Source organism: Notamacropus eugenii, chromosome 5 (genome assembly GCF_028372415.1).
Source record: "Notamacropus eugenii isolate mMacEug1 chromosome 5, mMacEug1.pri_v2, whole genome shotgun sequence".
Taxonomy (NCBI): domain Eukaryota; kingdom Metazoa; phylum Chordata; class Mammalia; order Diprotodontia; family Macropodidae; genus Notamacropus; species Notamacropus eugenii.
In genome coordinates, this window is record NC_092876.1 from 81,178,514 (window position 1) to 81,201,907 (window position 23,394).

A 23,394-nucleotide genomic window follows, 5' to 3' on the forward strand; every position below is an offset into this window, starting at 1 on the left:
GGCAAGTGGGGTTAAGTGACTTGCCCAAGGTCACACAGCTAGTGAGTGTCTGAGGTGAGATTTGAACTCAGGTCCTCCTGACTCCTGCACTGGTGCTCTATCCACTGCACCACCTAGCTGCCTTGAGACCTGATTAATGCTTAGTTGACCACTTGCTCAGATGGGCATTGCCAAGCATCTTTAGTATAGGTTGCCTGATGATACAAAGCCCCCACTCACCTCACTCTGAAGCCCAGCCTCAATTCACAAACAGAAGCCTAAGGGAAAAAGTAATGGGGGAGTGAAAGAGGGGAGAAGAAAAAAAAAAGAGAGAAGAAAGGAAAAAGGAGGGGGAGAGAAAAGGAATTTCAATGGCAGAAGAGAGATCAGTCCCCTCTGCCAGCCCATATAGCATTCACATACACATAGAGCAAACACCCTGGGATCCCTAGGGATCAGAGATTTCTCTGGCTATAATCTCAGAGCTGGGAAAAGACAAGATACTGGTGAATGAAGTAACTAAGGAAAAGATGGATGAGGACGGGCAGCTAGAAAGCTTGGGTTTCTGGAGATCTGAGCCCCTTCTGAAGCCTCTGCCTTCCCTCCATGAAATAAGAACATCATAAACCTTCCGAGGACTCTGTTATAGCTGACGCTCTGTCCAGGGCCCTTCATCTGCCCTTAGTTTCTATTGCATTAATTCTGGAGTGAGCCTCAGAGTACCTAAGTCGGGGCCTGACTGTAACTGTCTAACCCTGATGGGTTTGAGGGGAAGGTGTACCAAGATGTCGGTGCCTTTCCTTTCTTTCTTGTCCTGCTCTCAGGACATAGCCTGCTGAAGACCCAGGACCTCCGACCCACAGAAATGGTAGGAACAAGAGTGAGAAGGTTTCTAAGGTTTCTCTGACAGAGCTTAGCCAGACTTCCAGAGAGAACAGGCTGGACAGCTCCCCAGAAGGTTTGCCCAACCAACAAACCCCCTCCTCAACCCTCCCCTCCTGCCAGGCTGTACAATGTCTCCTTGGGAGAGGGGGAGGGGGCAGTGACCTGACTGTGACCCTAGTCACTGAGCCTGTCAGGCCCAGTGGGGAAGTGGAGCTGGGAGCAGCTTCCAGAGAGCCCCGAGCGGGCCAGGCCAGAGAGGGAGAAGTCTAAGTACCTGGCCTATTCCCATGGCAACGAGTCCCACCCCCACCCCCACACCCTAACTTGCCCCTTCGGAAGGCCCGATGACATTATCCCAGGGAAAAACACGGGGGCTGGTCTCTAGTCCGAACCCCTCCCTGACACCAGTTACTTTCCCGCTAGTAGTAAGTGGGAAAAGAATGAAAGGAGACCAAAGAGGCTTGGGACAGTGGCTTCTTTACTGGGGACAAGCGGCTCGGTACTCACCTGGGCTGCAGCGCTGGGGCTGACTTCGTCGAGAGACGGAGGAGATCGAGCCCCAGCCCTACCCGGTCGGGCCTGGAAACCCCCGTTCTGTCTCTGTCTGGCACAAAGCTCCGGCTCCCTGCGCTTTGCACCCTCCCGGTCTGACTGCCTCGCCTTTTCTGGGGAACCAGAGGCCCCAAATTGGAATTGGAGCGGCCGAGGATCGAGATGGGTGGGCCCTCAGGAAAGGAGACCGCGGGTCAGGCGGGGATGGGCAAAGCGGAACCAAGCCCACCACAAGCCCCGATCCCGAGCCGGGGGCGCAGGAACCGGACCGCAGTTCTACCTCTCAGCTCAGCACTGCAGGGACTCGAGATGGCATGGGGAGGACCAGTCCCGGAGCAGGGCAACGGCCTCTCGGAGAGGAGGAGCCGCGGGGCTGAGCAGCTTCTGGGGGAACCTGAGCGCCTCCCAGAGCCAGCCCTGATCCCCTGGACAGGGGAACCGAGAGAGAGAGACTCTCCTGCCTTGCCCAGAAAGAGTTATCTGTACTCTCCCGGCCTCGTTGCTCATGGCCGTGGGCCTATGCTGGGGTCCCCACTGTCTGCGGGAAGCAGGGCCCACGCAGGGAGTGGGGAGAGAAAAGCGGGTGCGGTCCCCAGGCCACCCCCGCGCCTCTCTCCCACGTGGCGGCCGCGCCCCCGGGGGCGTGAGTGTGAGTGTTAGGTGCGGGGAACCGGGGGGGTAGGGAACTAGGGGGAGGTGGTGAATGAACCCCCTGCGGCCAATCAGCGGGACCAGCACGCGGGACCATCCGGAACCGGAGGCCAATGGTGAGGGGGAGGCCGGGGCCCGGCCGACAGCCGAGAGGAAAGAAGGGGGGCATCAGCCAAGGGCTTTGGGGGGGAACGGGAGGCGTGTCTGCCACCAGCCAATAAGAAGGAGGAGGGGTGGGGCTCCAGAGTACAGAGCGGGTCCCGGCTTTAAGCCGGCGGAGCGCGGCGGCGGGGCCCGCAGACGGAGCAGCAGCGGCGGCGGCGGCGGCGGTGGCGGCATGGCCACCACCGCGCAGTACCTGCCGCGGGGCCCGGGCGGCGGGGCCGGGGGCGCCGGGCCGCTCATGCACCCGGACGCAGCTGCGGCGGCGGCCGCGGCAGCAGCGGCCGAAAGACTCCACGCGGGGGCCGCGTACCGCGAGGTGCAGAAGCTGATGCACCACGAGTGGCTGGGAGCAAGCGCGGGGCACCCCGTGGGCCTGGCCCATCACCAGTGGCTACCTACGGGCGGCGGCGGCGGGGGCGACTGGGCGAGTGGCCCCCACTTGGACCACGGGAAGGGTGGAGGCGGCAGCCGCGGGGACGACGGCGGAGGCTTCCACGCGCGGCTGGTGCACCAGGGGGCGGCCCATGCGGGAGCGGCGTGGGCTCAAGGCGGGACACCTCACCACCTAGGCCCGGCCATGTCCCCGTCACCCGGGGCGGGTGGGGGTCATCAACCCCAGCCTCTTGGGCTCTATGCGCAAGCAGCCGCGTACCCCGGAGCCGCTGGGGGCGGGGGCCTCGCGGGGATGCTAGCGGCTGGCGGGGGCGGCGCGGGGCCCGGCCTGCACCACGGGCTGCACGAAGACGGACACGAGGCGCAGCTGGAGCCGTCGCCACCGCCCCACCTGGGTGGACATGGACATGGACATGCGGGTGGGCTCCATGCGGGTCACCTGCACCCGGGCGCGGGTGGCGGCGGCTCCTCCTCGGTCGGGGAGCACTCGGATGAGGACGCTCCGAGCTCCGACGACCTGGAGCAGTTCGCCAAGCAGTTCAAACAGAGGCGCATCAAACTGGGCTTCACGCAGGCCGACGTGGGGCTCGCGCTGGGCACCCTCTACGGGAACGTCTTCTCGCAGACCACCATCTGCCGCTTCGAGGCCCTGCAGCTCAGCTTCAAGAACATGTGTAAATTGAAGCCGCTGTTGAACAAGTGGCTAGAGGAGACCGACTCTTCCACCGGCAGCCCCACCAACCTGGACAAGATCGCCGCGCAGGGACGCAAACGCAAGAAGCGCACGTCCATCGAGGTGGGCGTCAAGGGAGCTCTGGAGAGCCACTTCCTTAAGTGCCCCAAGCCGTCGGCTCATGAGATCACGGGCCTGGCAGACAGCCTGCAACTGGAGAAGGAGGTGGTACGCGTCTGGTTCTGCAACCGGCGGCAAAAGGAGAAGCGCATGACCCCGGCCGCTGGCGCCGGCCACCCCCCTATGGACGACGTGTATGCGCCAGGTGAGCTGGGACCCCCTGGGGCCGGAGGTGGGGGCGCCTCGCCGCCCTCCGCCCCGCCGCCTCCACCGCCTGCCCCGCTGCACCATCACCACCACCACACACTGCAAGGATCCGTGCAGTGACCCCCTCACCCTGCGGGGCCCGGACTCGAGCCCCTTCCTTCTCCTCTGCCCACCGTGCCAACACCCCCCCAAAAAAGGGAGCGGCCCCCGAGACAGCGAGACCTAGAGGACAATCGGGGGCTGATCCCGCCCGCAGCCCACGCGGACAGGACTTTTTGTTTGTTTGGATTTTACAATTTTAAAAAAGGAAAAGAGACTTTAAAAAATAAATAAATAACGCGACCCCAAACCAGATGGACGAGGACCAGAAATTGGCTCGGAGATGGCGGACTGGCGGCGGAGCCTGGGCGGGAACCGAGAGGAGCCGAGACCCCGAGCGGACTTAGACAACTCGCCAGCCTACCCGCGGACCGCCACCTCCATCCATCCCACTCCTGGCAGCCCTAGTCCCCCAGACTCCCAGGCAGGCGGCCGCTCACCCATCCCTTCCCTCCCTCCCTTCCCCCGGCTGTTCCGGGCGGGATCCCGGCAGCGTCCTCCCAGCAGCGACAGGTAACGCGATTAGGGGGCAGGGGCATCCCGGGGAGAGGGGCAGAGGAGAGGGCGCTCGATGCACACACGCAAGTACACATACTTTGTCACACGGACACGCTTTCAGGCACACTTAGGGACACATTCACACTTGCAGTCACACGCACAAACACATACACAGTCGGCGACCTTCATAAACGTATACTCACTCTCCCTTACGCAGGCACAGTCAGGCTGAGGAACCTCCCCAGGTGGGGTCCCGGGGGTAGCGAGGTCCCTACGGGGTTAATGCCCGGGGAAATTCACGCACCTACGGGGAGAAGCGGGGTGTGGAGGGAGGGGACCTTATTTTCTCCCCTTCGCCTCTTTTCCTTCCCAAATCTTGACCCCTCTCTCCCCCATCCTCCTGGTTAGTGGGTGTTGTTTGGGGTGGGGTTTTTTTTAATGTTATGTTCTTATTTATTCGTTGAGACGTTCTTCGTTTTTGGTTTGCCAAACTCCGCTCGGGTCCTTAATTTAAATCGCTGTTTACTGTATTTATCGGGGCTCTCGACGGGCGCGGGCGGGAGGGCGCAGCAGGCGGGGGAGCCCGGGAGAGGAGAGCCGAGTCTGTGTGTCTGTCACACAGGAAGTAGCCAAAGCTTTCATCTAGTCCTATCTATTCTCACACTCCCCCACTTCACCCCAGAAAACCGAAAACAAAAAAGATGGATCGAAATCCCCAAACCCCGGGGATGCTTTCTGTTTCGTTTTATCCGAACCCGCATCTTTCTACACCCTTGCAGGTGGCGGGGGGTCCTCTCATTCCCCTCCCTCACCCCTTCAGGGAGACTCAGAGGGCTGAGGACAGAAGGACTTCAGCCCCTCGGTATCCCCACAACCATCCGGGGGCCCCTTTGTCTCCATCCCATTTTGAAAACACTTTTTGGAAAAGTTAGAACCCAATTATTATTTTTAAACCCAGCGACAGAAACAGCCCCCCTCCCCAGTCTTCCTATCCCAGACTCCCCTCCACTCTCTGCCCCCTTTAGCTCTTCCCCTCCCAGATGCAAGTCTGGGGGTCCGGGAGCCCAGGGGAAGCTGGGAAAAAGTCCAGTCCCGCTTGGAGCGTTTTGGGGAGGCTCTAGCCCTGTAAATATGTGAGATGTGTATGCACAGGCCAGTGGTTAGAGGAAAAGGAGGAATCCGCTGTGCTGAGCTTATCTTGGGGGCTTGGGGTTTTCCATCCTAGAGAATTTTGTACGCTGCCTAATCTGAAGAGGATATTTTAATATGATTTCCGGATTTCTGACCGGTCCTATTTATTTTCTGGATGTGTCTGGAACTTCCCCTCCTTCCCTTCCTTTCCCACCCCACACCCTTCCCCCAGTTCTAGGTCTGTTTGTTACAGTTTAAAGTTTAATTTTATTATTTTTATTAATTTTTTGGAAAGCATTTCGGTGCATTCTGTTTGTATTTTAATTTCTAAAAATTGTAGACTGGGAAGTTCCCCCCTTTATATTTATGTTATAGTAAATATTTTATTACTCATAAAACATGTACCCCATGGATGTGTCCTGTCCTCTTTGCTGTAGTAGGGGCTGGAATGGGTGGCATGGGTACCATGGGAATGAAACTGAAACTGGGATGGGGGTGTCATTCCAATGTCCACATGATAGGATCCATAATCAGAGGACTTGTGGTTTATTTCCAGAAAGTCCTCAACCTCTTCAGCTTATCTTTTCCCCAATGCCATCAGCCCGAAAGCCTGGTCTCAGACAGGAGAGAGCCCAATACTGCTCGGACCGGCTCCTCCTGAAAAGAGGTTAGGCTCAATTCTGACTCTAACAGTATTAGAAATCAGTCTCAAGTGTAAAGCTTTACAGAACAAAACTACACCAAATTTCCCCTCTGGATATGAAGACCCTAAAAAGAATTTGTCTCACCACTCTGCACCAGAAAGCTAAGCAGACAGACTTGGGGGCCAAGGAATTGGCTGACCAGAGTCTGCAGCTCTGAACCCCTCAGGCCACACCTACCAGATTCTAAACAAAAGCAGCTTGGCAGTGCTCTCACCTTCCTTGTCCATTTTAGGGTCTGGGAAAGTCTCTTCCTTGTAGGGGGTTGGGGGGCCTTGGGAGAATGGAAGATTCTCACACACTCAGGCCACTAGCATCCCCATGTTCTCCTGGACCAAGTTCTACTTCCTGAAATGTAAAGCAAGTTGGCTCTTAGCGTTTCTCATGCATGCTTGGGCAGCTGGAGCGGTCAGAACTTTGACAGCCCCCAAGTTCCCCAAGTCCATCACCCCTAACCAAGACTTTCGTACTTCTCTTCATGGGTCATTCATTCTTTTCCTACTTTGTATTTAGGAGCAAAATATCCGGGTTTGATTCCCATTGGAATAGATTTTTTAATTTGATGGGGAGTTTGAGTATATAGAGCCAACAGCATCCATCAGGATGCCTGGTCGAAGATAAGGTCTACAGAGAACATCCCCAGTTTCCACTGATACTTTTCTCTAAACTCTGGGTGTCAGCATGGAAGGGGTGTCTGGGGAGTAGGAGTAGAAAGAAGGAAGGGGAAGGGAAAGAGGAATAAGCAAGCATTTATTAAGCTCCTTCTGTGTATAAGCACTTTACAAATATTATCTTATTTGATTTGAGGGGAACATGAACACTCACTTCTGAAGCTAGGAGGCCCTTCCTATGCCCCTAGAACAGGAACCTCCTATAAGCCCTTAAGAACAGCTGGCTAGGTGTTGGAGAAACTTGTGCTTTTTAACAGGACATTGGGCTGTAGGATCAGGGGCCTGGGCTTCTGAAGAGCTAGGAAATTTGAAGGTTTAACATCTAAAATCCTGTCATTTGGGGCCCCCAACCAGCTTCACCAAAACCCTTTAGCAAAGATGAGACAGATGTCTTAAATTTGTAAATAGTCTTAATATTGTCTCAAACGTATAGCTCTTTATTCTCTAGAGAATCCTATTCTAACAGTAATTTTTTCCTTACAGTAACTTTTTTTCACCTTTAGTACTAAAAAAGTTGCATTGGAGTGTGTGTATGTGTATGTGTGTGTGTGTGTGTGTGTGTGTGTGCGCGTGTGTGTGTGATGGTACAGTGTTCCATCCCCCAGTCCTAGCCAGCTGGGTGGCCTTGGAACTTACTCCTTAACTGGGGAGGGGACGTTTTCCAGACAAATAACTGAACCTAGAATGACTTTACTTTATTCTTATTTCATTTCTTCTGTCCTGTATAGAGCAAAGGACTAGGGTAGGGGCAAAGGAAGACTATTATTTCTCCTTGGTCAGACTTCCTCTTACTTTGGGATGTATTTCCTAAGTGACAATTGGGTTCTGTTTCAGGTCAAGGGGCCATGCTCACCCACCAAAGGTTCTAAGGCTTTTTCCTCAGGACAAAGGCCTTAGCTGGTGTTTTCAAAGCTTCCAACTCAGACTCTCTGTTTCTTTTTTGTCCTTTTTTTCTTGCGGTCTCAGCCTTGTAGACGACCAACATGGATAATCAACAACCGTCCAGGAGCCTGAAATTATTGGTGTGCATGGGTGAGCAGGCAGACTGAGTCAGGAAACTCAGTAGTGACTGGACAATGAAATTTCTAAATTGACTTTCCCCCCCGGACCCAGAAAACACCGTACAATTGATGCCAGACCCCTAGCACCAGCAGGGCCCTAGAGCAAGCCGAAGCCTTATTTTGTTCCGAATATTTTACTCAAAATTATTTCTTTGTTTTGCCCCCTTTCTCTTTTTTTTTCTTCTCTCTTGCTTTGTGTCTCTGTCCCTGGGCCAGGCTGGGAAATGAGCTTAGGAGAGGACAAAAGGACCATAGCAGTGCATCCTCTTCTCCTGGGTCACAAGACCAGTTTGGAAGGAGGGTAAGAGCACTGCTGGAAGGAAGGTAGAGGCTCTTCTCATTTAAAGAGGCTGAAGGAATAGAGACTATTTCCCTGGCCTAGCCTCCCCTCCTGATTTCTTGCAGCTACCTCTGAAGGAGCTTGTTTTCCTTTAATTGTCTGGTTAATCCTTGGCAAGAGTTTAGGTTTACCCTTTAAAACAACTGACCTGCAAAAAAGCAGAGGGAAAGTCCAAGTCAGAGCCAAGCTGGAGTTGGGGCCACCGAACTACATTTCGAAATAAAGTGAGTCTCAGAAAATTCCTGATCTCTAGGGTACCATGATGATTTCTCCAAATAAGATATAATCCATCATCCCCAGGTACCCACTGTGTGCCTAGTGACCCTCTGCGTTTGGCTTTTTGGCCCATCACCTCAGCCCAGCTCCCCATTTGGGGGCAGATCAAATTCATCCCAGTCACTAGATTTTTCCTGGACTTTGGGGCTGGTTGGGATGGGAGTGGTTTTTCCAAAGAATGTTTTTTTTTTCTCTTGGATCAGAGGTCAGGCAGGCAGGCAGGTACCAGCCCCTACTTCTCCTGCCCAGCAGTGCCTGTGCTGCGGTATTGGTATGCGCATGGATGCGTGTCTGTGCATGGATGTGTGTGTGTGCACACACTCACCTTCAGGGAAAGCCTCTCACTCTTTCCCAAAGACTCAGATGTCCCTAGGCTCTGACACATAGTGATGTTTCCCCAGCAAAAATATTACCCTCCCAAATTTTTTTTTAAATTGATCATATCCACTAAGAGGTAGACCAGCTAAAGAAACAAGAGGTGTTAGTCCACCGTGTGTGTATGTATGTGGATATTTCCTGCCTACGTACATCAGTGTTGGTGTGATTCTGTGTTAATATGTAGATATGGGTGTGTTCCTGTGTAGACTAAATTTGTGTGTATACATTAATCTCTGTTCATATATACATCAATCAACAAGTATTCATTAAGCACCTACTATGATCTAGATGCTGAGGACAAGTACAAAGAAAAAAATTATCCGTACATAAAAAGAGCTTTCATGTATGTATGGGTTTTTCAGTGTCTGTGCCTATGTGGTTTGGTGTGCATTGGTAATTGGCGTGTGGGCTTACAAATTTGTCTGGAGTGTCTGTGTGCATGCGTGTTTTCATGCACATCCATGCTTTGGCATGTATTTCCAAGTAGTTGTATGTGTGTAAGTGCGTATGTGCGTGTGAAATGGGAGAAGGTAGGTCCCTGAGGACCAGCACAGACTGGGGAGGCATGTGAATGAAGGCAGTGGTAGAACCTTAAGGCATTGGGGGAGTTAATATTTCCAGACCTGCAGCTACCATGTTTGGGAGAATGGGAAGGCACCATTCACCAAAATAATGGCTACTTGAGATAGATCAGTCATTAAGACATAGGCCTCAGGATACATGTTTAGTGACCATGTTTGATCATTGTATATATGCTCAGTCCCATACCTATGTATGTTCATATGTGTGTTTGTGTATGTGGGACCCTCCAACCCCCATAGATACCCCCATGTGTTCAGCCCGGTATCCAGCAGAGAAGGATATCTGAGGGTAGCCCTAGCCCATAGCTGAACTCAGAGTAACTGAAGTAGACTCAGACACCTGTGCTGTTCTCTGAACAGCAACCCCAGAGTAGGGGAGGCTCCCACCAGGTGATGGTTCTGCATTTGCTACTGTTTCTCGCCTCACTCTGGGGGCCACATTCAACCAGGCTGACCTCTTCAGGGGCTCCCCCCGGATGGAAGTTGTCTAGAAAGGGCATAACTAAGAGGGGCAAGGGTTGCTTGGAGGCCTGTTTAATGATTGCCTGGGAAGCATGCAGACTGGCCCTGTGTGCTCTGACCTCCCACCACCCCCATGGTTTTGAAAGAGGGGGTTGGGGAGAATCCCCGGGACAGAGCTTGGCTTGTGCCCCAGCATTCCCTGAGTTCTCCACTCTGGGTCTGGGCTCATTGGGGCCGCAGTATAGGGTCTGTTGCCCTTCCTCAGTGTGCTAAACTACATCCTGATCGTGGTGGATTGAAAGTGCTTCTTGGAGTGAGGCAGCAAAGCCTCAGGCTGCCTTCTCTGCTCTGCTCACTCCCCTTCGGCCTCCCAGGCCTCTTGTGGGAGAGGACTGCCCTCTATTGGTCTTTGAGCCAGGGGAATGTACAAGCGAGCGAGCGAGCGAGCGAGAGACAGAGAGACTGAGAGACAGAGAGACAAAGAGACAGGGAGACAGAGACAGAGAGAGAGAGAAAGACAGAGAAACACAGAGACACAGAGAGAGAGACAGACAGACAGAGACACAGAGAGACAGACAGAGACAGAGAGACAGAGACAGACAGAGACAGAGAGAAACAAAGAGAGATACAGAGACAGAGCACATTGGGGTGGTGGGGAAGATCCAAGAACTGGGCCCACCTGCTCCCAAGGAAAAACAGCCTCAGCCTCTAAGGGACCTGACCTCGTTCCTTCCTATACACAGTCCCTCAGACTTTTCCCATTTTTCACACACACACACACACACACACACACACACACACACACACACACACACACACACACACACACCCATAGCAACAACGGATGGTCAGAGCTAGGCCTACTCAGAAAAGCTGTCAGTATGTACATTTCAGGTTCCTGAAACTTGTAATAAAAGTGGTGTTTGTACTGTCATCTAGAGACTATTCTCTGAAGATCTCCAAGCACCCCAGACAACCTACACTTCACTAAATTAGCTGGTATTAACCTTCAGTTGTCCTCTCTTCCACTATCCCTTCTGAGTACCCTTCTGATAATTGGCAGGAAGTAAGTGTGCATATGTGTAATTCTGTTTTTTAAACATACACCTCCACATATACATATGCGTGTGTATATGCAAGCACACACAAACACACACACACACATAGCAACGAACTATCGACTTGTGTCTCCACAATCTCACTGCCTTCCATAAAATGCAAATCATGTAAATACATTCACAAGTCATGGTGTAAACACACCCGCACATACCAGCCCTCTAGCACCGCCACGTACACAGTTGTACACCATCATTGTCACACATACACACACATACACACACCTTCCACCGCCTTTTTACACCCTTACAAAATCGCCTCTTAGTATGTTCTAGTCAGTCACACGTCCGTCAGTGTCACCAACACTCACACTGACATACACATACGTCATCATTGTCACACACACACACACACACACACACACACACCCTCCACCATTCTTTTACACCCACAAAATTGCCCATCAGTAAGTTCTAGTCAGTCACACCCGCCAGACTGTCACCAACACTCACACTGACACACACAGACGAGACCGACAGTATGCCCACATTTGGCCGACATAGTTTAGCACTCGTTGTCACTCTCACACACTCTCACACTCCCCTGGTCGAGCAGTCAGTCACACCATAGAGATCATAGTCACTCAAAGCCATGAATTCACACAGTCATGCTAACACGGTGACATAGCGCGCACACACACACTCAGTCACAGGTACACTCGCACATCCCCAATGTTCCACCTGGATCACAGCTCCCATCTTTGGTCACTCCCCCTGTACCCTTTGGCCAGACAAAGTTCCCTTGAGTTTCTGGCAGCTGCTTCCCTGAGCTGGTCCTGGGTAAGGCTGATTATTACTAGGCTGCAGAGGAAGAACCAAGGCATATGGTCTCATACACAAGAAATAATGTTCATGTTAAATCAGACCTCATGCATAATGCATAATGCCTGGTGCCTGATCTCACATTATTTTGGGTGTTCGTCAAAATCAGTGTTATTTCTTGTAAGCTCTCCTGAAAAGATGGGGAGGTGGGGGGTAAAGGCGTTTGCTAATTATCCACACTGTCTCATGGACACATAGCTGAGAACATTCCTTGCCAAGGGGCCCCCTCTGTTCTTGAACAGTCTTTCTGTCTCTTCTCTGTGTCTCTGGATGTAGTGACTTCTCAGTGTCTGTGGTCCTAGGTCTGTCTCTGTCTAGGGGCCAGGGCTTTCTGCCATCGTTGCGCTCTCTGTCTCTGACTGATTGTGTGTGTGTGTGTGTGTGTGTGTGTGTGTGTGTGTGTGTGTGCGCGCGCACATGCATGTGCCCTTTTTTTCCTGGCTTTCGGAAGGAAAGAGGGAAATTCCTAGGTCTCTGTTGGTGAAAAGAACTGATTCTGAATCCTCCTGTTTGCTGGGCTCCTGGTCCCTGGAGGCCTGGGGGCCTTGCAGCCTCTGCTTCTGCTCTCACACCCGATTCATTTGCTGTTTCATGAACTCCCCGTTGATTCATCGCCTCCCCAAGTCAATGACTCACTCCTGATGCCTTTTCAGAATTTCTTTTTCAAAGACTCTTGATTATTCAGGCTTTCAACGGAGGCGACCTGAAGCTAGAGCTGCTGCCTGGTGAACTAGCTAGCGGTGGGCTGGTGTACAGCAAGTCGGGTAATGGGGGAGAATGCTGTTGATCCCGGGGGCTGAGCCAAGGAGGAAGAGCAGGGCCAGGAGGCAGGGGACTTTGTCTTTGTCCCTAGGCTCTGGGGTTGCAGTCATGTTAACAGCACTCCCTTATGCTTGCATGGCACGTTATCTCATTAGAACCTCAAAAATACGTCATCAGGAACAGGCGTCAACATTCCCATTTCACAGGTGAGGCATCCAAACCTCAGAGAGGCCTTTCCTACCAATACACATAGTAAATGATAAAGCCAGGAATTCTAACCCAGGTCAGTCCTCCCTGGGTCCAGACAGGCTCTTTTCATCAAACTCTGGATCAAACTGAGTTGAGCAGCAGAGAAAGTACTAGATTGGGTGTCACAAACTTGCTACCTATGAACATCAAGTCGCTTAACTGACATGAGCCTCAGTTTCCTCATATGTAAAGCTGAGGGGATTGGACTTGATGACCATGTAAGTATCCTTCCAACCCTGTATCTATCATTGTATGAGTCAATCAGAAAACTGGCCCAGACCCACAGCTCCCTGGCCCTTGGGAAACTCCCAGACTAAAACACTCGTACAGGACATATTGCTAACAAGAACCTGAGAATATTCAACCCAGAAATGACTGCAAAGGGTAGAATTTCTTCACCTATGGTTCCAGGGTCAGGCATAATTGGGAAAAAGTCCAAAGATGGGCTATGACTTATTCCAGGAAAGTGAAACTATTTTGTGAACTGACCAGAACAGCTCCCTGGAGGAGGTAGGCCTCTTGTTGTTATAATGTTAGGTGTGGTACAATGAGATGCAGAAGAGGTGAGAAATGGGGGATGGGGTGCACACACACACACACACACACACACACACACACACACACACACACACACACACACACACACACCATCCCTAGAGATCTTTACAGATAGACAGTGGCTCTGATCTGGGATCAGAGAAGCCTGGAGGCAGACGGATAGATACAATAACCTTTTGGAGACACCTCCAGGTCCTTCTCCTCGCTGGGGCCAGTAAACACTGAAGAAGTCTTACCATTCACCTCCAGCTTTCAGTAAATAAAGTAGCCTGTTGACCTTCGGTGGGATAAAGTCTGTGGCTTGTTTCCAGGGCCATATTTCCATAACGTGGCCTCCAGCACCGATCTAAATAGCATGTCTGCACCCAAGTAAAAAAAAAATATGTCCATGATTAGAAGGGGAGGGTTGGGGGGAGAGGGTGCAGAGAGGAGAAGGAAGATGGGAAGGAGAGAATGACCAACAGCTACTCTTTGTTGATCTAGAACATATAGATGGTGGAGGGCTTCCCGACTCAGGGGTGACCTCCCCTGTGAGCACATAACTAGGGGCAGTGGGATAACATATCAGATCACGAAAATCCCCTTAACTTCATCTCTTGCTAAGGACAATGAGCAGCCAACTTTATATCCCTGCGTGCTTCCTAGTACAGCACTGGGTCATAGGGAATCCCAACTGTTCCCTCCCACAAAAGACCCTGTCTCCCCAGCACTGCTTAAATTTTCGAGGAACGCTTCCTCCCAACAGAATGCTGAAATAGCAGTCCTCAGAAAGGGGGCTGTACCTCCCCAGGAAGAAAGCTCCCCCCCAAAAAAGAGGCTGCCCCCCAGGAAGGAGGCTGCTCATCTCAGCACTGTAATGAGCTAATTTGGAGCCTAAGGCAAGAATATAAAATTGCCCCCTTCCCTCCCCCACCCTGAACTTAAGAAAGTATATGCATATTTTATCTTTTAATTTTTCCTTCTGCACCACCTCCCCAGCCCAGTCCACCTTAAGCTTAGGATTCTTCACTCAGTCAATACTTCCTAAGCACCTACCATGTACACAGTACATTACTGTTTCAAATGAGATATTTGAAAAGCTCTTAGCACAATGTCTGGCACACAGTAGGTACTTAATAAATGTGTATTCCCTTCCTCCCTACCCCCCAACCCTGTACTCAGTACAGGTGGGACAAAAGTGAAAACTGACACAGTTACACAGTTATCTGCTGCCCTCAGGGATAGGATATTCTGATGGGGGATAGGGATATGATTTGGACACAGAGAAACATCATCAGTGGAATGTTGTGGGGACAAAGGCAAGATCCCAGCAAAGTGCCTACTATGTGCCAGTCACTGTGATAAGCCCTAGGGATACAATGAAAGGCACAAGAGTGTGCTTTCAAAGAGCTCATGGTCTGATGCGGGCGACAACACACAAGCTGCTATGTACAAATAAGATATAGGCAAGAGAAATTGGAGATGATCAGCAGAGGGAAGGCACTAGCATTAAAGGCTATTATTGGCCCTATTAGAAGTAGGGATCTAGAGGCATCCCACAGGAATCATTTAGTCCATCTCCTTTTACAGATGAAGAAACTGAGGCCTAAAGAGGTTAAATAACTTGCTAGTAAGTGTCTAGGTCAGGATTTGAACTAGGGACTTCTTTGTTCTCAGGAGAATGTCCCACCCACTACCCCACACAAGAGGCAGAAACGGAAAGATCATTAATGTTTGGGCTGGGGGGAATGGGAGGGGGCTATTAGGGGGCAAATAAAGAAGACAGCATTAACTGAGCTGGAGCTTGAAGGAGAAGGAGGATTTCAACAGACAGAGATTCCAGAATAATGACACCTTATATTAGGAAGCACTTTCACATCCATTATCTAATTAAATCCTCAAAACAACCCTGTGAGAGAGTTATTATCCTCCATTGGACAAATAAGGAAACCAAATAATTGACAGAGCCAGCGCTTGGACCCAGGTCTCCTAAATCCCATGGGAAAAGGGGCCCAAGACCCATGACCCCACTGCTGCCATAAGCCACAAGTTCTTCTGTCTCTAGGCAGGCTTGGGAAACCATCTTCCTCCCACCGCTTGGCCCCCACCCCAGGATCCCAGGAGCCATAATGTGAAAGGAAAGGGGAAGGCAGTTCTCTGCTCCATCTTCTGCAGATGCTGAACAAATCAGCCCCTACACAAAGGAGGTAAGCAGTCTGGTCTAGGGGCTGTCTTCTGTTCCTGTTCCGGGACCTCCAGCCCAGGAAAAGAAGCAGGACAAGTAAAGTTCTCAACAAGCTTCCTTTCTCTCCAAAGCCTTTTCATCAGATACAAGGCAAACCCAGAAACAGGGGGCTAGAAAGCCATGTATGAGAGAGCCCTCCCTCTTGTCCTGGTCAAGGCTGCTCTGGGTCCATGGCATGTTGAGTCCTCACCCCGTCTAAATAACTGCCTTCACTCTTCCCTGGCCTGCCCTGGCCTTCCCTCACCACCACCACCACCCTCCTCATTCCCAAGAATAATAATGACAGCCTACATTTACATAGCACTTTATTGTTATTTGGAACACATTCTCTCACTCCTTATAACCTTAACGCAGTAAGGTGAGTGCTCCAGTGGGAAGAACTGTTTTCAGTCCAGAAAAGCTGAGTTCAAGTCCTGGCTCTGAAACTTACTACCAATGTGAAATGGGGCAATACGTATAGGACTCTGGGTCTCAGTTGCCTAATCTGTAAAATGGACGAGATAAGCTTCCAAGGCTCCTTCTAGCTTTAAAAATGTGAAACTAAGGAACAAAAATTATGCCCATTTCTATAAATTAGAAAACCAAGACACCGAGAATCAGATTCCAACCCCATTCCTCCCCACCTCACTGCACAAAGCAGACCACACCTCTACCCCTCCCCAGGAGTTTTAGCAAACAGTGACCTTCCCCTAAATCTCCCATATTGGCAAAATTCCAGATACCACCTAAAGCCTCTCCCCTTTGATTCACCTGCTCTAAGCCTCACCCACAAACTGTGTAACAGGGAGCTCAAGGAAGACCCAGGACACCTCCTGCCATCTTGCTGTGGAATATTGGTTGAATTACGTCTCCTTCTGCCCTTCAGTCCTGGGGGGAGAACCTGTGGAGAGATGGATCTTTGAAAGAAAGATGACAAGGCCTACATCTCCAGGACCCCTGTGTGAGCCTGGGCAGCACCAAGCTTGGCTCCATATACCAGAACACCAAAGAAAGTCTGTATGCTCCCTCGGATTGGAGCCCCCTGCAAGTTTCTATGTGAAGGACTCAAGAAGTAACTGATAGGGCTGGAGGATATTAGTGGTGGAGGAAGAAAGAACTGGAGAAGCAATCAGTCCAACAGCTGGCAATTATGAAGCACCTGTTGTGTGCAGGCACAAAATCCTGGGGACACAAAGACAAAAGCTAAACAATAACTGTCCTCAAGGAGCCAGGGAGACAAAATATTCATAACTATATATGCAGAACATAAGCAAAATAAGTGCAGTAAATTTGGGGATGGGTGGAAGTAGTCATTAACAAAGTAAAGGATCCCTATACAGAGCAGGGAAGAGTTCTAAGAGGCAGGGAAGTGAGGGGGGAGTCCAATTAGGAGGACAGGTACACAGATATGGAAATGAGAAGCAAGGTAAACGAGGAACAGTAAGAAAGCCCCTTTGTTTGGACTGTAGAGAGAGAAACACAGTCTCTCCCTCATTCCATCTTCTCTGCCTGGGACCTGCTTCTGAGTTTTTCCAGATAATACAATTCACTTTAACAGCTCTCCTACTTTGAGCACAGTGTTGGGGAAGGCACTGAGGAAGATAAAAAGCTTAGATAAAAGTGTGGTCCCTGCCCTCCTCAGCAAAAGAGGTGAGGTAGCTGGAGGGGGATGGGGGGTGAAGAATGCCAGGCCTGGAGACAGGACAACCTGAGTTCAAATCCAGTCTCTGACACTTACTAGCTTTGTGACCTTAGGAAAGGCACTTGTTCTTTGTCTGCCTCAATTTCCTCAAATGTAAAATGGGAAGCACCCACCTCAAGGGATAATTGTAAGGATCAAATGTGTTAATGTTTGTAAAGCATTTAGTACAATGCCTGGCATATATTAGATGCTTAATGTTTATTTCCTCATGGACCTCACAATCTAGCAGTAGTGAGATAACATATCATTACCACCCTGTGATGCAAATGGTCCAGTGGAAAGAGCCCTTTTGAAGTCAGAGAATCAAGTTCAAGTCTTGGTTCAGGATAATAGACATTATTCTGCTTCTAAGAGAAGTTTCCTCTTTTGAAGGGGGTGAAGAAACAAAGGATGCCCTAATTCGGGACATTTAGGAAGGCATCTTGGGGGAGACAATATTTGAGTTGTGCTTTCATGGGAATGTAAGAACAAAGATAAAATAAGAGAAATTGTTAAGTGGGAAAAAAATATTGCATCAAATATCACCAATCACTCAAAGAATCACTATTCTCCATGATAAAGAGGGAGTTAACACAAATGCATAAAACCAAGAGCCATTCTTCAATAGATAAGTGATCAAAGGACATGAACCATTTTCAAAAGGATCATAAACTATAAATGACCATTTAAAATCATTTCCCAAATTATTAATAAGAGAAATGCAAATTTAAACTCTGGGGTTTTACCTCACACCCAGAAAATTGGAAAAACGACAAAAGATGGGAATAACTAGCAAGAGAGGGGGTGTGGAAGGATGGATACACTATAAGCATGGCGTTGTGGAGCTATGAACTAGTCCAACCATTCTGGGTATCAATTTGGAATTAAGCAATACAAGTGACTAAAACCAGAGAAACATACATATATACCCTTTGATCCAGTCATCCCACTATTAGGCATATATACCCAGGAAGTCACAGACAGAAACAAAGGTTCGATATATGCCAAAATAGTCATGGGAGTACTCTGTGGCAGCAAAAACTGGGAGAAAGGGAGAAGTGGAAATAAATCTAACAGTCTAATATAGATTTAGAGTTAGACTGGACCTTAGGAGTCAAAAGGTCCAAAATACTCATTTTATAAATGAGGACTGTAGGTCCCAGAGAGATTAAGTGAGTTGTCTATGGTAACATTAATCCAGTAAGAGTCTGAGACAGAATTTGAATACATATCTTGCCAACTCCAAGGACTTCCTGAACCCTAAACACTCCACCATGCCACTTCTGCTTCTCACATGAATGTAAAATAATATATTATTATTCAGTAAAAAAAATGAAGATGAGGAATTCAGAACAACCTGGAAAGATTTGTGTGAACTGATGCAATGTGAATTACATAAAACTAAAAGAATCGTGTACATTATGACCACAACAATATAAATAGAAAGGTCACTAAAAAGAAACTGAATTGTGAGTAACTGTCAAAAAACCAGCAAAGATCCTAGAGAACAGGAAAGGAAGTAAACAAACCTTTGCCTTCTACGTGGAAGGAGGAAGACTCTGGAGCGAACACCTCTATATACCATGTTTTCGTTTGATTGTTCTTCTTTGTTGAATAAGGGAGGATTGAATCTGAAGTAGGGGTGACTGAGTAAAGATAAAGGTCAGCAATGAAGGTTTTTTAAAACCCATAACAGATCTGTAGGAATTCAACAGGATGAGGGATCAGGAAACAATTCATCCAGCACAGGAAGAAGATGGAGTTTCAAGGATCTGACAAGCAAGAGGACGTAAAAGGACCAGAAAGAGAGAGGGGGTCTCAGGTGTCAGAGGGCCTTCAAGGCCTTATCTCAAAGCAGCCATAGGGAGTCACTGAAGGAGTTGGAGCAGAAGAGAATCATGTACAGATCTATGCATGCCTAAGAAAAATGAATCTGGCAGCCTGCAAAGAATGAAGTGGGAAGGAATGGGAACAGAGTTTCCTACAGAATCAACCCCACTCAGTCCCCTACACCCCTACTACCCCCAGGCTCCCATCACCCTCCCCATCTCTGGCATCCCAGCAGCGGGGGTGGGCAGCTATTGGCTACACAATGAAGTCTCTCTAAACAGCCTACACCCCAAAGGGACTGAGGCAGGGAGAAGGAGGAGAGGCCCAGGAGCCGACCAGGCTTGGCAGGCACCTAAGACTCCTTTTGCCTTTACACCCTAGCCCCACCCCCTAGGACACAAACAGCCCTCAGTCCCCCTCACAGTCCCACCATCACCAGAGGCTGGTCACAACTGTCCTCCAACTGCCCCATGAATTCCCCTTCTGTGGCCCCCGGGGGAGTGTGGTGGATGGTTGGCCTGGGCATCAGGGTGGGGCAGTATGAGGGGGCACAATGTGGGTCTGTGGTGGCCAGTGGCAAGAATGCCTGGGTCTCTGGGCCATTGTCTCCTGCCCCTGGGGCTCCTCGGGCCTTACTGGCCTCCCTGGGCTAGTGTAAAGAAAGGTGGGTCAATGCCAGGCTGCCCAAGCCACATACATGTGCCAGGGACACAGAGAGGCTAGAAGGCAGGGGCTGGAAGCAAGATAGTCCAGTTTTCCTCCTCTCTATCCCTGTCCCTTAATTACACGGAGGGACAAAATGGAGGGAAGGATAGATAAAAGGAGTTAAGGAGTAACATAGAGAAAGATGACAGGAGGATGAGTGGTAAGAATGAAAAAGGAAAGGAGTGAGAGAGGAAGGAATAAATGAGAGGAGGAGTGGATGGAAGGATGAAGGGGAAAGAAAGGTACACATGGAAGGAGGTGAGGTGGAATATGTGGAAGAAAGGAGAACTAGAGAGAGAGAGAGGGATGGAGGGAAGAACATGAATGAAAGAAAGAAGAATTTATAGAAAGGGGTGGGAAGAAAGGAGGAAAAATAGTGGGAGAAAGGATGACCGCATAAAGGAGGAAGCAAGAGAGGGAGGGATGGTGTGGGTGAGGAGGCATGGATGGATTAGCTCTTCCTGAGTCACCTAGCTCCACAAAAGAGCCTGTTATGAAGCCTAGAAGAAAGTGGACCAAAGCCTAAAGAAACCAGACTAGAGGCAAGAATTTTATTTGTGACAGAGACTGCATCCTACCTGGACGTCTGCTCCCATCCCTGGGGCACTTGGGGAGGGCCTGCACAGTTAGCCTGACCCTGGCAGAAGTGGGGGGAAGGGCCTCAGGGGAAGGGGAGGTGACGTTCAACTGAGACCCAAGTCGTCCATCATAGTGGGGAGGGGGGGGGGGTGTGATAACTGCATTAGAATAATACAGGATTAGAGTGGGGTTGCCATAGCGACGTATTAGGGCAATGTATCATGAAGCCCCAGCCCCTCCATGATGTATGATGCTCTTGCACAGTGAAAGTGGGGGGTTGGGGGTGAGGGTGGGCAGTAGATATTCCACCCCCACGGTGGAGCTGGGGATCAGACAGCAAACTGACCACTTCATCAAAGGGTAGTGAAGGCCTCAGAACCTACTCCCCCTGATACACACACACACACACACACACACACACACACACACACATATATGTGCACACATTTACCCACACATATGGCCACAAATGTATGCTCTTTTACCTCACTAACATCAGCTCTGGGAAAGTGCCCTACCCCAATGCCCAGAAGCCCAGACCAAGAAAGTGACAGTTCTCAGATTCAATCCTGGCCCCCTGCTGGGTTTAGTCTTCTCAGCCCTGGCTTCTGACCACCCAGGCCCAGGTGCGGACCTTGTTTTACTTGAGAATTCAGAGACCCAAGGCATCCAGAATTGTTCCCTCTTCTGGACTTAGGATTAGGATGTGAATAACTGAGGGCTGAACGGGTCTTTGAGTATAAAAAGGGCATGAGGGAGGAAGTAGAGGGTGGGGGTGGGTAGAGAAGGTAGATAGTCATTTAGAAATGCTCCTGCCCAGCCACATGCCTCAGTGATGCTAACTGGGGACAAGAGAGACAGCATGGAAATAGAAAACAGGATAACGCTGTCTATTACAGATGCTTCAAGCTCATAGCTAGTCCCTAAAGCAGAGAAAGACCCAGTGACACTCCTCACACCCCAGCATAACGAATGGCCTTGGACTTGAGGGGAAGAGGCTTGGCCTCCGTTTTCCCCTCTCTCTCAGTGTCTCCTGCCCAGAGCATGAACCCCAAAGCCCTTTAAAAACAGAGGAAAGAAGAACTGGGTCCTTTCATGTGTGTATCCATGTCAGTCTCCATATGTATGTTTGTAGAGCAGTAAGGTGGGGGAGGCCACACTCCTCACCCAGGATGATAATTTTTAGTTAATTCAATTGATTACAATAATTTCACACCCCAAAAATTCTTCCTTTTTCCTTCTCAATGCAATGCCCTGGCTCTGTGCCAAAGAATGGGGGGGGGGGGGGGGGGGGGAGGGTGCTGCTGGCCCAGGGCCAGGGACAAAGACTGCACTATCCAACCTTTTCCTCCCTGTCTCTAACCCTCATCCCAGGCCCAAACTTCAATAGGAGACTAGGGCCTTTCTCAGTCATCCACAGAACCCATCCTCACCACTATCACACACAGGCATGAACATACTTCCCACATACATATTTCCAGATTTATGCACGGATTCCAACCCTGGAGAAAGAAGAGAGGAGAGGAGAGGAGGGGAGGGGAGGGGAGAGGGGAGGGGAGGGGAGGGGAGAGAAAGACATAGGAGAAAGACTTAGAAGAAGGGAGAGAATGAGATAGGAAAAGAGATGTGAGAGGCTGAAGTGAGAGAGAAAAAGATGGGAAAAAATCATGTGAGGTTGAGGAGAGATGAGGACAAAGATAGGAGGCTGACAGGAGAAAGAGAGGGCAGAAAGAACCAGGGAGAGAGAAGTCAAGAACAGAAAGAAGAAATAGGGAAACAAGCCCAAAGAGAAAAGGGAGAACAAACGAGGGCAGGCGGGAGAGGAGAGTGAACAGGAGACAGTAAGAGACCAGAAAGGGAAGGGAGCCAGGGACAGGCAGGATTCTGGGGGGGGCAGCCCCACAGCTGCCTGGTCCAAGACCCCTTGGTACATAGAGTGGGTGAGCTGAGAGCCTACTCCATTCATACCCCTTTCTTCTCAAGCCAGTAACCAAAGGTCAGCATGTGCTCCCCAGTCAGCCACGTGCTGTCCATCCCAGGGCTTCACCATGTGAGGTTCCATCCAAACATTATTGTGTGCTGAGTTCACCCAGGCCCCAACGCCCACTTACCCAATCTCTGCTCAGTCCTTTCCACAAGGTCTTGTCCAGGCCATCTGACCTTCCTACTACAATGACCTGTAGCTTTCAATCCACCAGGAAACTGGCTCCCAACCTCAGCATTGAGAGAAGCAACCTTTAGGGTGAACCCTATTCTGGTATCTCTGGAAAATAAAATGAAGTCCCCTTCTGCTTTCACGTCACATTCTGGAAAAGACAGAATCCCCCAGCATCTGAGAGAGGGCAAGATCAGGGCCTGAGGGGGTGGCTGGGAGGGCAAGGAATATACATGAGGCCACTAAGAATCCTTGGAATGAGATGCCCCCATCAGGGATATAATGACATCTCATATCTTACCTCTCTCTGCTCATTCCTCCCAGTGATCTGAGGGAAGAGAGGAGGAGCTTAGGGCCTCCCTGCGTCACCATGCCTGTCAGTGGTGGGGGTCAGTCCAGGAAGCCCAGAGTACTGGCTGCCAGCCTGGTCCAGAACACAGGCTCCATTGAGGCCCTGACCCAGGGAGGGCATTTAAAGTCACTGGACACACATGTCCTGCCCACTGGTCTTGGTGTGTGGTTAGCCCTCCCAGAGGCAGGCTGGCCCCCACTAGGCTCATTGAGTGACCCCACATGGGGTGGACATAGGTGGAAAAATGGAAAAGGTAGCTTCAGATGCCCAGCACAAAGAATGTGCTTCTATAAAAAGGGTCCTTGTGGTCTCCTTAGTTCCAGCCTATTTGTGAGGAGCCACTACCTCCCCACCCCACATTTCCTAATCCCATCACAAATGATTAAAAGATGTTGGTAGATGAATGAATGTATAACTTGGGATCTAGATGGGGTGTTTATAGGTCTGTAGATTTTTGTCAACCTAGGAAAGGATGGGGTTTCTTGTCTTCCTCGCAAAAGTTTCATTTATCCTTTCTTAAAACCAAGAGGTCCCAAATCCCAAAGGAAGCCAGGTTTGGG

The 23,394-nt window shown here is 50.3% G+C and overlaps 1 protein-coding gene and 2 long non-coding RNA genes across 9 annotated transcripts in view; 1 reads left to right on the forward strand and 2 right to left on the reverse strand.

Annotated features, from left to right (window-relative positions):
• The window catches only part of LOC140504694 (uncharacterized), a 78,934-nt gene extending 76,788 nt beyond the window's left edge, over positions 1 to 2,146 (reverse strand). For 2 of the 7 annotated variants that reach the window (XR_011967208.1, XR_011967205.1), the window contains exon 1: positions 1,372 to 2,146. This is a non-coding gene — a long non-coding RNA (uncharacterized lncRNA). The remainder of the gene's footprint in view (positions 1 to 1,371) is intronic. The other 5 variants (XR_011967203.1, XR_011967207.1, XR_011967206.1 and 2 more) reach the window with 4 other exon arrangements.
• Positions 2,147 to 2,396: 250 nt separating this feature from the next.
• Positions 2,397 to 5,763, forward strand: POU3F1 (POU class 3 homeobox 1). Its single transcript, XM_072609986.1, has one exon. The coding sequence runs from the start codon at positions 2,405 to 2,407 to the stop codon at positions 3,743 to 3,745; it is 1,341 nt and encodes a 446-aa protein (XP_072466087.1). The 5' UTR covers positions 2,397 to 2,404; the 3' UTR covers positions 3,746 to 5,763.
• A 1,998-nt stretch (positions 5,764 to 7,761) lies between these two features.
• Positions 7,762 to 22,574, reverse strand: LOC140504697 (uncharacterized). The gene is made up of 3 exons (XR_011967209.1): positions 22,439 to 22,574; positions 13,566 to 13,688; positions 7,762 to 8,274 (listed from the first exon to the last, which is right to left on the reverse strand). It is a non-coding gene; the product is annotated as an uncharacterized lncRNA (long non-coding RNA).
• Between the last annotated feature and the right edge of the window lie 820 nt (positions 22,575 to 23,394).